This window comes from Chelonoidis abingdonii, chromosome 4 (genome assembly GCF_003597395.2).
Source record: "Chelonoidis abingdonii isolate Lonesome George chromosome 4, CheloAbing_2.0, whole genome shotgun sequence".
Taxonomy (NCBI): domain Eukaryota; kingdom Metazoa; phylum Chordata; order Testudines; family Testudinidae; genus Chelonoidis; species Chelonoidis abingdonii.
The window spans coordinates 41713278-41727534 of NC_133772.1; the positions used below are offsets into that span (position 1 = coordinate 41713278).

General features: G+C 39.3%; 1 protein-coding gene across 8 annotated transcripts in view; it reads right to left on the reverse strand.

Annotated features, from left to right (window-relative positions):
* The window catches only part of MOB2 (MOB kinase activator 2), a 163151-nt gene that overhangs the window by 38520 nt on the left and 110374 nt on the right, over positions 1–14257 (reverse strand). The window contains exon 1 of one of the 8 annotated variants that reach the window (XM_032770776.2): positions 4780–4936. The exons of 6 other annotated variants lie outside the window; for them this stretch is intronic. In XM_032770776.2, the coding sequence (XP_032626667.1) occupies positions 4780–4889 (110 nt within the window). In that variant the 5' untranslated portion in view covers positions 4890–4936. Of the gene's footprint in view, positions 1–4779; positions 4937–14257 lie in introns of those variants that run through there. One more of the 8 variants, XM_032770792.2, reaches the window with a different exon arrangement.

A 14257-nucleotide genomic window follows, 5' to 3' on the forward strand; every position in this document is an offset into this window, starting at 1 on the left:
AAGAAAAGGCATGGGCAGAGATGCTACATGATAAATGAAGTCAGTCATCTCTGAATATTGTCTGCACAAGATCTAAGCTGTCAGAGGAAAAGCAGACATACCACAGACCACTCCCACTGCTAACTCAGATTCTGAATCACATTTGGGTGACTATTCACATGATGAAAATATTTACACAGAGAGAAAACTGTCTCAAAAGTAATAAAACAAAAGCTCAGAGCAAGATTAAGAGTTCAGATGGCCCAGGTCAATTACTAATAGGAACAGAATAAAGAAAGGTGGGCTGGATAGATTAGTACTACTTCCTCTATTACCTTTTAATTATTCAAGGCGACTAAAAAGAAGGCTTTGATGAACAGTCTATACTAACCTCCTGCTTTCTTGTGCATGGAGTTTTACCAATATTTGAATAATATATGATATGATATGGGTAAACAGAGTTCAGTGTGCTTACAATGTTTCTGCATAATTATTTTTGCTTCCCCCTTCCCTTAACATCTCCATCTTGTGCTAAATGGAATTGTATCTCTAATTTTGTTTCAATAATTGGATAAAAATAACTGTCCAGAGTTCATCTATGTTTGGGGAAAACATTTAAAATTAACATATTTCAAAATTACATTTATATATCAGAGAGTTTATCTGTTGCCTGGAAACCCTACTGAACTCCATGCTAAGAGACATGTGTAACTTCAGGTCAGCTATGCTGAGATGAGTTTATCACTGCTCTAACGGCATTTTTAATTTGTTATATCTCCAGCAAAAATTAGCAGGCTTTGTATGGGGGCTAGTAATTTTTGGGTAAATTTTGCAGGCTGTAAGTATGCACAGGATGAAGAAGAGGCACTGTGCACAGCTCTCCAAAGACAAGCCCCTTATAATTTAAAGGAATATTAAAACACAAGAGTAGGTTTCATTTTAAAAAAAAAATGCAAGTAGGCAGATAATACATCTGCTGCTTTTGTTGCCGCTACTTTGCCTTCTTGGCTTCACTTGGTTTTCCCCTTTTCTTTCCTATAACAAAATATGAACCATAATTCTTTAAGTTATCAATTGTTTCTTCTTTTTCATCTATTCAACTATTTGACATCCCATTCTCTCTTTCCCTACTTTGTTATCCAACACCTTCTCTATATATTCTTCCTCTTTTCCCTTTGCCTCAAAAAGCTCTCTTTATTGTACTATTTTTAAAATGTGCACAATCTTTCTCCGCTGGTCTCTCCCCTGTGGTTTGGAGACATTACTTGACAACAAGGAGGAATTAACCCTACATTACCACCTAACAGAAGATAAAAACAAAGGTGGAGGGCATTGCAGTGTGGAGAAAAAGTTAGTGTAAAACATTACATTTCAGTAAAACAACATATTGTTTTGTAATTAACACGTAATGCATCTGCACTAGAAAAACTGTCACTTGTAATTCTCAGCCTGTGCAGTTCCATCAGAGGTAGAAATGATGGAGTCTGTTTAGACTGAGGCATTTTTACCACTGTTTTTTGTCACTGCTGAGCCACGTCCACATCAAAACTTCCAACAATGGAGCTGAACCAGTGTGGAATTTAGGATTCTAATTTTGCCAGTGTTGACAAAACCTTAAAGGTCAGCAGACTGTTTACATACTCAGCCTTGGCGCACACAAAAATTCACCAAGCCTTTCTTCACCCTGCTAATAGCAGTCCCTTTCATGTTCTCCACAAGTAGTTTCAAGGCCTGATCTACACAGGAAAACTTACTGATCACTGATAATGGGTGTCATTCAGAAGTTCACACCACTTTAACTTCAGTGTAGACCACCACAAACAAACAGAGTTTGGCATGGTTTAAGAAAGCCACATTTATAACTGTGCTGAAAACATTTTGTCCTAGACTAGACTATAAGAGGGCTCAAAAACGAATTAGATAAGTTTATGGAGGATAGGTCCATCAATAGCTATTAGCCAGGATGGACAGGGATGATGTCCCTACCCTCTGTTTGCCAGAAGCTGGGAATGGGTGACAGGGGATGCATAACTTGATGATTACCCATTCTGTTCATTCTCTCTGGCATTGGCCATTGTTGGAAGACAGAATACAAGGCTAGACGGACCTTTGGTCTGACCCAACAGGGCCATTCTTATGTCCTACGCTTGCAATCGGACAAGTACTAAACGAATGACACCAATTGTCAGGAAGAAATTTTTCCTATAACTAGGCCTATGTCCCTCCCACTTTCATCAACAGCATCACTGGCCTCACATGATGCTATGAAGTGCTAGCAGACTATTTTTGCAACAAACTTGCACACCTCACTCCTTAGACAAGAGACAGTCAATTATTTTTTGTCAAGGTCCAAATTTCTTGGTCAAGTTATGGTCAAGGTCCAAACTCCAGAGCATATTTTTATACCACAATGACAGTAATGATAATAATAAGTAAAAAATTTCCACAGTCCATTCAAAATCATCTGGCAATCCAGATTTGACCCGTGGTCCACCTATTAACTTTCCCTACCTTAGATCAATCTCAGATCTATGTTCTTACTATCACCAATCATATCATCCTAGTATCTGAGCCCTTTATAGGGTGATGAATCTATCGTCAACATTCTTATGAGGTAGAGAAGTATTATTCCATTTCATAGACTGTGGCAGAGCAAGGTTAAGTGACTCATACGAGGTCACATGAGGAGTTTGCAGCAGATCTAGGAAACGAACCCAGATCGGAGTCCCAGGCCTGAGTCCAAACAGGCTGAGCTGGGCTGCTGTCTGGCAACGACAGTGAGGTGACTTCACATTTTTTTTTCTTTTTGGATGCAGAAGTTGGTGGTCCAGGACAAACAGGCAAATGCAAAAAAGGACAGCAACACACAAGAACCATCAGTTCATGAGAAGTATTCAAATGTAGGAGAAAAGAAAGTACTTGGGCATTATGACACAAAATATAGTAATTTATCCATGTTATCCACAAACACCTGTCCAATAGTTGACTAGCCAAAATAAAATCCACCTCATTTCTTCATCATCCAGGCCTAAAACATTACACGTACTATGGCAGCTTTTCCCTTCTTTCATGCTAAAGTTATGGTATATGCTTTAGAAAATGAGACATGCAGAAGAAATTACACTGTGGTTACCAAAAATAAATTGTATAGAAATATAATATACACACTTTCAAAATAGGAAAAAAATATCAGTAAGACTTAAAGTTCATTGTGACTTGTCAAAATTATTCAGCTCTCAAATATACAAAGGTATACGTTTCACTTGTAAATCATGGGAAGTTACCTACATTTAAGACCAACTATTACAGATCCTGAACAAAGGCTTTGGCAATACTTTCTTTCAGAGGCACCAATGTATCTACATCTGGGAGTGCTGCCAATAGAACAGCTACTAAAACTTCAAAAAAGTTCACAACATGAATAGCCAGCTACTGGCCAAAGTGTTTTAAGATAGGACTTACTGCATACCAACCCACTGAATTACAGAGCCTAAAAAAAAGCTTGCAAACAAAGAACGGAACCTGAAACAGTTCTGAAACACTAAACTAGTTGAAGAGCTGGGAAAGGAACTTACCACTCCTCAAAACTCTACCCCTTAGAAAGTATAAATGAGAGACAAAAGGGGAATGACAGAAAGCAAAAGGGGAAAGGGGAAGACAGCTATTATTTAAAATTATAAATTAAAAAAAGCATCCCCTCTAACTTAAGCACAGTCAAGTTCTCTAGCAGAAATGAAAGTCAGATCATAGTCCAGTTTTTCTTGTCTTTACTTTGTGACAACTAAGTTCAAGTTTAATGAACATCTTCACAGCGCAGACTGTGGTGTCAGAGGACCCATAAATAAAGGAAGGCAGACAAAGGATAATGTTTCTGTTGACAAACATTTTTAACAAATTTGCCATCAATAAGAGGAAACAGCTGCAAGCAGAGGCTTGCCAAATAAAGTTATGTGCATACAACAAAGCCCCTCTTTGGGCTTGTGCACTAATTCTTCACAGTTTAAAAAAATACTTGAGCTCATGTTAACAGAAATAAAAAGCTACATTTTCCCCAACATCAAGCCTGTTTTTTCTAATATTTGTGTTGAAATTTTCCTCTCAACCCAGAACAGATCAGACCTCTCCCCGATCAAGGTACTATACTTGCCAAAAGTTTTCCTTTTGGTCTTGATATTTACATATACGCGTACAATCAGACCCATAACAGTATGTTTACAATACATGAACTGATTTTTTAAAAACATATTCTTTACCAATGTACAGACAAAAAAGCCACGTGTATTATGTAGATTCTTTGTCAAAACTACTTACTCAAGTAACATTACTAATGAAGAAAACAAGTAGCCATTCACCACCCATCCTCTTGAAACTCAGCCCTCTCAGATGCCTTCAAACTATTTCACTAGAGTATTACATTTGACAGTTTTAAACACTGATATAAATTCAAAAAGTTTTTGATAGAAATTCCACATTTATATGGCTACCAATTAAGTTTTAGAGACAAATCAACACAGCTTTTAATTCCTCATTCCTTAAAAACGTTGGACAAGACCAAGGGTTACTTTGCCAGTTGTCTACCTCACAACATTATTCAAGTCCCCCTCTCACAATGCATCTCCACTTTACAACATTATCTTTACAGAGTTTCCCTCACTACACACTTATTTGTTCTTATGAAATCATATGAAATAAAATAAAGTCTGCTCCAAACTAAAAGTTTTCCCCATTTTGCTATGCATGCCAACTCCCTGCCCTGTACCTCTCCCTTAATTTCTAAAATGACGACAACCTGATTGTTACCTTAGCACTTTACCCACCGCCTGTAGAACCATTTTGCAGCTTAATCCAGTTTTGGGATTCTGGGAGAGTACGGGTCTGTCTCCAGAGAGGTTACAATGATCCCCAACCATGGTACAAAGAGAAAATGAGGGACGGGAGGGAAAAGCTGAGGGGAATGGCCAGTACAGCCTCACCTCCACTCTTCAATCTCTCTCCCTGTAAAAACGAGTCCAACCACATTCACAGAGTGTATACAACTTACTTCACCCAGTCCTCCCTCCCTCTTTTCCTGAGCCAATAAGCAAGCAGTAAGAGAAAGAGAGGGGGAAAAAAACCTCAGCTGGAAAAGACAAACAGCTGCTCCTTTAAAAAAAAAAACAAAAAAAACAACAAACCATTCTGAGCTAGAGCCAAGTCTGAGGAGCCAGGGCCAATAAGGGAGCATCTGAATTGGCCTTTTCAAACCGGTGCCAGCTGTGCAGCAAGACAAGAGTAGTAGTGTGAGGGATAAGCAAGCCTCTTTCAGCCAAGCTCTTTGCAGTACTGTGCTGGGAGACATATTTCATTAATTAATCCCTGTAGAGGAAAGGAAGCAACACGTTTACACCCAACTTCAAATTTTATCACTCTTATTCTCAGTGCAAAAGGCTAGATAGACAAGGGTGCATTCGGGTACACAGCAAAACCCATTTCTAACAATATCAGCTTATGAAGTCTTCCACCACGCTCTGCAAGACACTGCACAATCATTTCATACCACAAGCAGAAAAACCCAGGCAGAGGGAGGAATTCTACATAAAAAGAGAAAAGAAATTGTTCCAAACACAATGTAACAAATCATCATCTACAAAGTAAAACATTTAGGTATTTTTAAGTGGAGAAGGAGGGAGCTAAGATGGATGTGAAGGGGCTGGAGGCATCCTAAGAGTATCCACAGCAAAGACACACAATTATGTAATAACCTAAGGCCTGATAGTGAAATCTCTAAAAGATACTTCTAGATAGAGTCAGGATGAAGTTCAAAATCAGCAGAAGTAACAGTCAATTTGCAAATTTATAGGTAGCAAATAGTAAACAAGACCAAGTGGGCATTATAGGATCATGACTGTTCAAGTCAGTGAGCAAGCATGCTATTGTTTGCAGCTTGTGCAGAGTCTAATGAAGTAACCCTGCTGAAAGCTCTCCTAGAAGTGGGAATAATTAATCTTCATTATCAACAAGTAGCGTGTTGCTCTTTAGGGCTTGTCTACACTGCAACTTTACAGTGGTGCAACTTTCTCTCTCAGGGATGTGAAAAAAACACCCCCCTGAGTGCTGCAAGTTTCCGCGCTGTAACGTGGCACTGTAGACAGTGCACGCAGCACTGGCAGCTACGCCCTTCGTGGAGGTGAGTTCTCTTAGCGCTGTGCTGTGACTACACAAGCCACTGACGTGTATTAGAAGACTATGGACATCTAATTCTACCAGTATTCTCCCCGTAGTTCAGTCGAAAAGCCCAGGGAGAATACTGTTTTGCATTTATATAGTACCTTCTATCCACAGGATTTGTAATCCATTAACTTTAGCCTCAATATCCTCTTTAAGTAGAGGAATATGACAGTAGGAGGTATTTTTATCCTTGTGCTTCCAAGTGATCCAGCTGAGACAGAGGATAAGTGACTTCTCCAGTGTCACACAGGAAGTCTGTGGAAGGGCGGGAAAAAGAGAACAACTCTCTCCAACTTCTAGTCCTGTGCCTTAACCACAAGATCATCCTCTCTCTTGGAATAATCTGGTACTGCCCAAACTCTCCCCCACCCCGGTAAATAATGCAAACTTGTTATATTAAGTCAATCAACTACTAGAGTGAGGCAGAATACCCAGAGAAGGAACACACAGTAGCAAGGGAAACTCACACACTTTATTCATGAACTAAAATTCACAAAGACATTTAGCCCTTTTAAATCAGTTGTAAAACAATAAGCATTTAAACATTTTTACAGTGCACTAACAGACAAAATATTAAGGGAAAACCTTATTGTTTCCAAGTTAAAGAAGGTTTCATAGATCAAACGAAAGTAAATATGAAACACTACAATAACACTGTTATGATTTTAACAAGAAAGTTGGCCTCTGCATGCCTTATTAGTAAGCTGAAAGATTCACACTATCAGATAGAAGGCCTCAACATCCTCACATAGAGGACTGGATTTAGGAACTTTTGTGATACACCTCTTGAGAAGGATGTCAAACAAGAAACTGAGACTTGAACAATTTGAAAACTCATGATCTTTTCCCCTTGACACATGTAATCAGTGATCCATTTGCAGATGATTAACCTCTGTGCCACACTTCCACTTTCAATGCTCTCTTCTGTGAAACATTCTCCCCTCCCCCAGAACACTCTTCTTTTCCTCTATTTCTCCAACTATCAGTTCTCTATTTGGCAAGCTGCATCCCTTCTTTGGGCTGAATGTACTGTCCAGTTGTATGCTTACATAAAATCCAGTAACATCTTGTAGTTAAAGATGCTGTGTCTCAGTTTTTATTTTAAATACCCCAAAATCATGCAACCGAAAGTAAAGGTTTTTAGAAAGCACAACTCAGCCATTTTGAGCAGGTATGTTTTATTATGTATGATGTCAAATTTAGTAACTTAAAACATGTGCGCAACATGGCCATTTGGTGCCATGGAAAGTCGCAACTTTGGATTTTAAGAATTTTAAAACAAGAGACTTTGACCATAAGTTCAATGAACAGATTTATCTGAAAACAGTCATATCCAAAAAGGAGTACTCAAATGCAGCATATTTATTTGAAGGTGTAATCATTGAAAATAATGATGTATGTTCAGACTGATATTCACTTGAATTACAACCATGGTGTACATTAAAGGTCCAATGTCAGACTTCGTACGCAAGTAATTATATTCTTCCCCTTTAAATTATCCTGAAAGTTCCTCCTGGATACGTAGTCTTCGTATACTATCTCAAAATTCTGCACAATTGTTTAACAGCTGCTTAGTTCCACCTTGGACATACGTGCCTTTCAGTAGTAGGAGAAGTGTTATCCCCTTGTGGTAGGAAAGGGATATATAGGAACCAGTGAGGCTTTTTTTGGAAGGTACACTGAAATTAGCGAATAAAAAGTGTCACATCCCCACAGTGGGCGTGTGAGAGGGGTAGGCCAGTTACAGACATCATGCTTTGTTATGGTAACAGAATCATAGACATCTGAGCATAGATTGCTCCCAGTACACAAGATAAATTACTAAAGTTAATCTTCTAAGTGATGATATAGGGTAAGAAAAGGTACCAATCGGGAAAGGCAGAGCACCCCCTGACATCTATTCACAAAACACATGCATATACTGAGGACACACTTTCCATACTAACTCCAGCCACTGCCAGACCAAAGACAAAGAGCTTTATGATTGACATCATCTACACTCAAGACCTCACCCTGATGGGAATGTTGACCCATCAGGCCAAGGAGTGATATTTAGTAATCTTATGAATAATGCTTTGTGTGTTTATAACCATTTTATAAGCAATTGTTGCTCACTTAGCTATTTATTTGCCTCTTTCAGGGTTCCATAAAAGCAGCATAAAGCAGGTACCACAGGGAAGTATAGAAGTATCAAGAGGCTTGGAAAAGAACAAGTCAAAACCACTCAGACAAGCGAACAACGTAAGAAACAAAAATAGAGCCATTAAAGTGCAACTCAGCATTTATATGAAAAATGAGCGCTTGCAATGTCAGATTGTAAAGTTCTGTTTTAAATTAAATTGCAGTCTATTGTGTGTCCCTGCCTGCCATGTAATATTTCAATTCAGCTAGCTAATTGCCCCTTTTGCTTGACTTTAATATGCTTGTGCTATTACCTTGCCAAGTAACCTTTCTAATTACCTCAAAACATGTCCCCAGCGCTCTGGGATCACTCAAGAATTAGCAACAGGAACGTTTCCATCATTTAGTTTACCTCCAAGTCTTATTTACATTGGAAAGTAATTTCAGTCTTCATTCTGCTATCATCCCAACAACAGCAGTAGGGGAAAAGCACTTGGTGTTTTGTCCAAATCCAAAGTCTCATAACTCCTGATAGAAACTGAGGGCTTGTCCACACAGAGCTGCAGTCTGTCCATTAACTGGTCTTTATACACCATGCTTGCATGCCCAAAAAGTTCCCTAGTGTACTTTAACATAATACTATTTTAAGGTGCACTCCAGAACTTTTTGTTGGTGCTAGCAGGGTCTACTTGAGCCACACATGGGGGTGCTTTAAAAATCACACCCCCATGAAACACATTGTCTCTCTGTGTAGAGGAGCTAGGGTTGCCACCTAGCCAGTTTTTGACTGGCCTGGCCAATTTTTCTGCTGTCTTGCCTGTTACCCATCAGAGATGTGGCATGTTAGTGTTTATTTCTGCTGCCCATGCAGCAGTCTTGGCTCCTGGGAGTGTCACAGCCTGGACAGCACCTCGGCCCTGTGCTGCATGCATGCAGTATCCCAGGCCCTTGCCTGCCGGGGCCACCACAACTCCTCTTTGTGCTGGGACTGAAGTGGGGGAAACAGACTCATCACTCAGGGATAGGAGTCACCAGCAACAGGGGTGGGATGGGGCCCACAGCCAGTGGCCCATTTTTCTGTGCCTCAGAGATGACAACTCTAACATAGGCCTTAAGAGTGAAGTCAACCCGGAGGCAGAAGAAGTTTAGTGATGAGGTGGGGATCGTATAAGGAGGAAAGATGTCAGAAATGTACTTTCAACCCCAACCCAGTAACATCAGGATGGAAACATGCCCTCCTGATCACAAAGTGTACTGAGATAAAAGCCCTGTAAATCAATTGATGCAAGAATTTCAGAAAATTCATCAAATTTGATAAATACTTTCAAAACGTTGACACGGTACCTAAACTGACCAGTATTTTACTGTATTCTTAAAGCTCTGGTGGCAATGATTAAGAGTCAGTATTTGGAGCAGCAATCACTTTCTTTAGCTTCAGCTGTTGCTACGCCTTGCTCTGTAACAGGCAGAGAGAAGAGATTGGTACATATCTTCACTAAATCTGAAACACCAGAAACAAATATCTATCCTGTTGGGGGCAAGAGCAGCAAGTTGGAGTGCAGAAATCAGAAGAAGCCTAATATGAACCTGCAAAAGTCTTCAAGATATTGTTCAAATGCCAACAGGAATTCTTAAAGCGGTTGAATTGTGGGCAAGACCCACAAAAAGCAGGACGGTCATTGAGAGTTCAGTCAATAAAGTCAGACCGTACCAAAAACAGGGAAGTGAGTGTTACTCCATGTACTAAGCGAAAATAAATCATGAATAGGTTGATCAGAAAACTTCTAGCGAGTATGTAGGCCTGCACCCATACCACCTTGTGCTGAGGTCACTTCAGATCTCTAGCTAAATAGAGTTAAGTCAGATCTGTATTTGGACGCGACACTACTAAAAAAGATGGAGGTGTTTGAGTAGAGATAATGGTTCAGCAGATGGCACTCTTGCCTGTATCAATATTGAAAAAAAGCCTAAGAGTTGTTAAGGACTGCTATGCTGTTGGAGGGCCAGTCTTCTGAATTAGGGTATGTCTTCAATGCAGCGTTAATGCACGTTATATACATTCTACAAATTCAGGTGAAAACCTTGCAATGGCCCAATGCCAAATCAGACAGCACAGCAGTGCCTGGCTGGAAGGCACAATTCACTTTAAACAAGATAAAAAAAAAAAACCTATGTTTCTCTACATTCTCCCCCTCTTCGAGAAAAGATATCCATTCTCTCTCTCTCAATAAGAAAAAAAAATCCACAAACAAGATTTAGTTTCTACTAAAAAGTACAGATACACTGATGATCTGGTACATGTATCCTTCTGAAAGCACCAGCACATGGCTGCAACATACATACATACTAAGAAGTGAAGTCAGAGGAAGCAATCTTATTGAAAAAACTTATCTTCCTCAGTGCAGCATGGGTGAGTTGCTCCTGGCAGACAATAAGAAATAGGGTGCTCAGTTTATGTCATTCCTAACCATTGTTGTTCTGTTTTTTTTTTTCCTGGAGATCATAACACAGATGGGAGTTTCATCTCAGACTTAACTATTCCTTTTATTTCCTTGCCCTAATTCTGAAGCTCAAATGGGTGGCTCTCCAAGGAAGGATTAGTGCAATAATGTATTTTAATATTAAAGAGCTAAAGTGAAAGACTCCTGTTGTTCTCCTTCCATCCTACAAACACACAAGACCCCTAGCTTCATATAAAAAGGCTGAGCTTCTAAAACTTGGCTAAGAAATTCTCCCCAGGGTTGTTTAACATTCTGAACTACTCATGATCTTAGCCAAAAGGCCGAGAATTCTACACATATACATAACCTCCCTGTAAGGTGTACAACACAACTACTGTTTTCAGTTTTACGTCAATATGGCATAGCAACCGAAGCCAAACTGCAAACTATCATGGAACTCTAGGCTGAGGGATACAAGGTGTAATCAGCACAGAGAGGGAGGGTCCCAGAGTCAGCAGTTCTCATTGGACAAGACTATCCATGCTTTGGGTGGGAAAGGAGTGGAAGGACATAAGTGGAGACTGCTTGAAGTTTTCCCAGACACAGAGCACCATTCACGAAGCACAAGTTTCTCCCCCCACTTGGTGTTATAACTCCAGCCCCATTTCAGTCTGCTCCAGGCAGCATTATTGTAGATGATTTTATTTGATAACGTCACACTTAGATGAGGGCACAGGGAAAATAAGGATTCATAAAAGTAACCATGAAATATGCTTGAGGATAATTCTCTCCAGGCATGCTATATTAAATACATGTGGAAACACAGTTTACATTATGTGATATTAAACAGTAGAAGCTATTCAGTGCAACTCCCAGCACCTAACAAAAAATTTCTCAACTACATTTGTTAAAAGCAAGGCCACAAAACTCTGAAGGCATAAAATGAACTTGGTTCACCCAAAGCCCAGGACTTGTTAGCATCCTCACAATTAGGCTCATTACAGGATTAGCTTCACCTGGAACACGCGTGCTGCACCTTCACCTATTTTCAAAACACCTAACAGTGCCAGCTTAATCCAGTGCTGAGATAGGTGCACATCAGCTCCTACAATGCAAATATGCCATAAACAGTCTAGTTAAGATCAAAAATTGTAGGAGTTTCTCAGACCAAATAGTTTCCAGATGCAGCTGGGTCTTGAGCTGCTTTACTGTTGTTTGTATTGCAGAAGACCAGTTTAGGGGAGAGACGACCACTTTACAACCCCAAGGTAAAACCTGTTTGGACAGTGTGCATGTAATGGCATGAGAGAGAGGCAGACACATAGCAGAAAGAATTTAACAAGTATCTCATCTCAGTGACCTACTTACTGCTAAATGCAAGTCAGAAAAGATTGGTTAGAAATACAACTCCAAGTAGTAATGCTGAAGATGGTTACTTTGTGGGTTCACCCTCCAGTCTGACATATTGCTGAAATCTTTTCGATTGATTATGAAGTACTTTTGGCAACTTACACATATATTTTTAAATGATAGGTTAGGGAGGAAAAGTTAAATTTTAAACATAGAAAAATATTTATGTATATTTACAAGAAAAAGCAAAAACTCCACCTCCGTTCACTTTGTTATAGTTGAGTTGTAAATCCAAAGTAGTAATGACATGGCTCCCATAGCAATTGCAACTTCGCTCCTGATAAGTATGTTCTTTTTTCTGCACTTGTAAACTTCAGTGCACGCATCCCCACCCCCATTTTCTATCTCCTCAGGTGTCTGAAACCTTAATTACAAAAATGAATTTAGTTTTCACTTTGATGTTAAAGAGGACAGTGTCAGTACACTTGACTGAACACAATTATCCATTTAATTCACATCTTAAATGCTTGGAGACTATACAACTCATTGTACCACACTTTCCAGAGAACACAAAATTTGAACTGAATACTCACATGTTCAAACATGGTACAGTGGATTCAGATTAAAGAATGACTGGCTAGTATACAGAGTACTCAAGTTTAAGACTGGTTTATGCTGTACTCAGTATTTCATTCTCCAGACACTGATAGAGCACATGTATCTGGACCACAGCAATCTGGTATATTAACAAATTAGAAGAAAACAGAATTCCATGCATGCTGTCCTCAAATTTAAGTTTACATAATTTGTAGATAAAAATGCCTTCAGAAACAGGACAATAACCATAATATTTATTGAACTAAATTCATGCATAAGTTTAATTTAGTGTTTTTTATTATCAAAGAGCATCTGAAAGACTGAATGATATAAACGACTATTTCTTTCTTTACATTATAACAATTCAAAAAACTGATAAGTGGATTTTTCTCAAAAACTGTCAAGTTTCCTCCCTGGTCTCAGAGTTAGTGTAAGTAATTTTAGCCTAAGGGTAACTTTCCCAAAAAACAGTAAACATTGCAAAAGAATTTATGATGCAAGTGCCTCCCATGCTTCTGTTAAAAATCATGCCAGTGACACAGATGTTGTTATAGTGACATATGCATGCACTGTTATATACCCTGGTTTTTAAGAGCTTGTAATTTTGATCTAGACAAATGAAAAATGAAGAAAACCAACAGATGGGCTATATCTTTAGAGATGACTGAAAACTAAAATAAAGAAAGCTTTTAAGAACGAGTCTCATCAGGCCATGCGCAGAAAGCATATGGGATCGGTCCTGATTAAGCATCATAGTCATTGAGATAAAAAGGGGAAATATGTAAACAAAGTCAGGTGCAGGTGTGGATGGGAGATTCCCTCTTTAAAGAGCTCTGGTTGCTGGGTTTGGTTTTGGTGACATTGCTTGGTTTGCTACCACTGGCTTGTCCAAACTTAAGTTCAGATTACAATCTCCAATTCATACACATGTACTTGCCTAGATTTATGGTTTTTTTCCTTGTTAGCTGTTAGGACTCTGAAATGGGCCTTCATTGGCTAGAGAAAAGAATAAAAAGCAGTGGATAACAGAAGAAATTCACTGTTTGTGAAGTTCTCTATTCACCACTTTCAGCGTTTCTAGCCTTGTACTGCAGCAGATTGTTTGCAGCCAGCACTGTTACATAGTAAGAAAATTCACTTGCCTTAACTGAAATTGGCTTCTCTACTAGAGAGAAAGTCTTGAGGTTAAGTTATTGAACTGGGACATAGATTGGAATTAAACTCTTGGCTTTACCAAAGACTTCATGTATCAATTTCAAATAACCTAGTCTTTGGGCCTCAGTTCCCCCATCTGCAAAATACTACTACTTCCTTCCACAGTCTGTCTTGTCTATTTAAGCAGCAAACTATTGGCTCAAGGGACTGTTTTAATATCTGTATGTACAGAATCTAGCACAGGGGTCCCCAAGGTGGTGGATGGCATTGCGTTCTGCACCCTGACATTATCATCAAAGAGGCTGATAAAGGAGGTGCTGTTGTCATCATGAACAGGTCTGACTACCAAAAGGAGGCCGCCAGACAACTCTCCAATTCTACAGGCCACTTCCCTCAGATCCCACTGA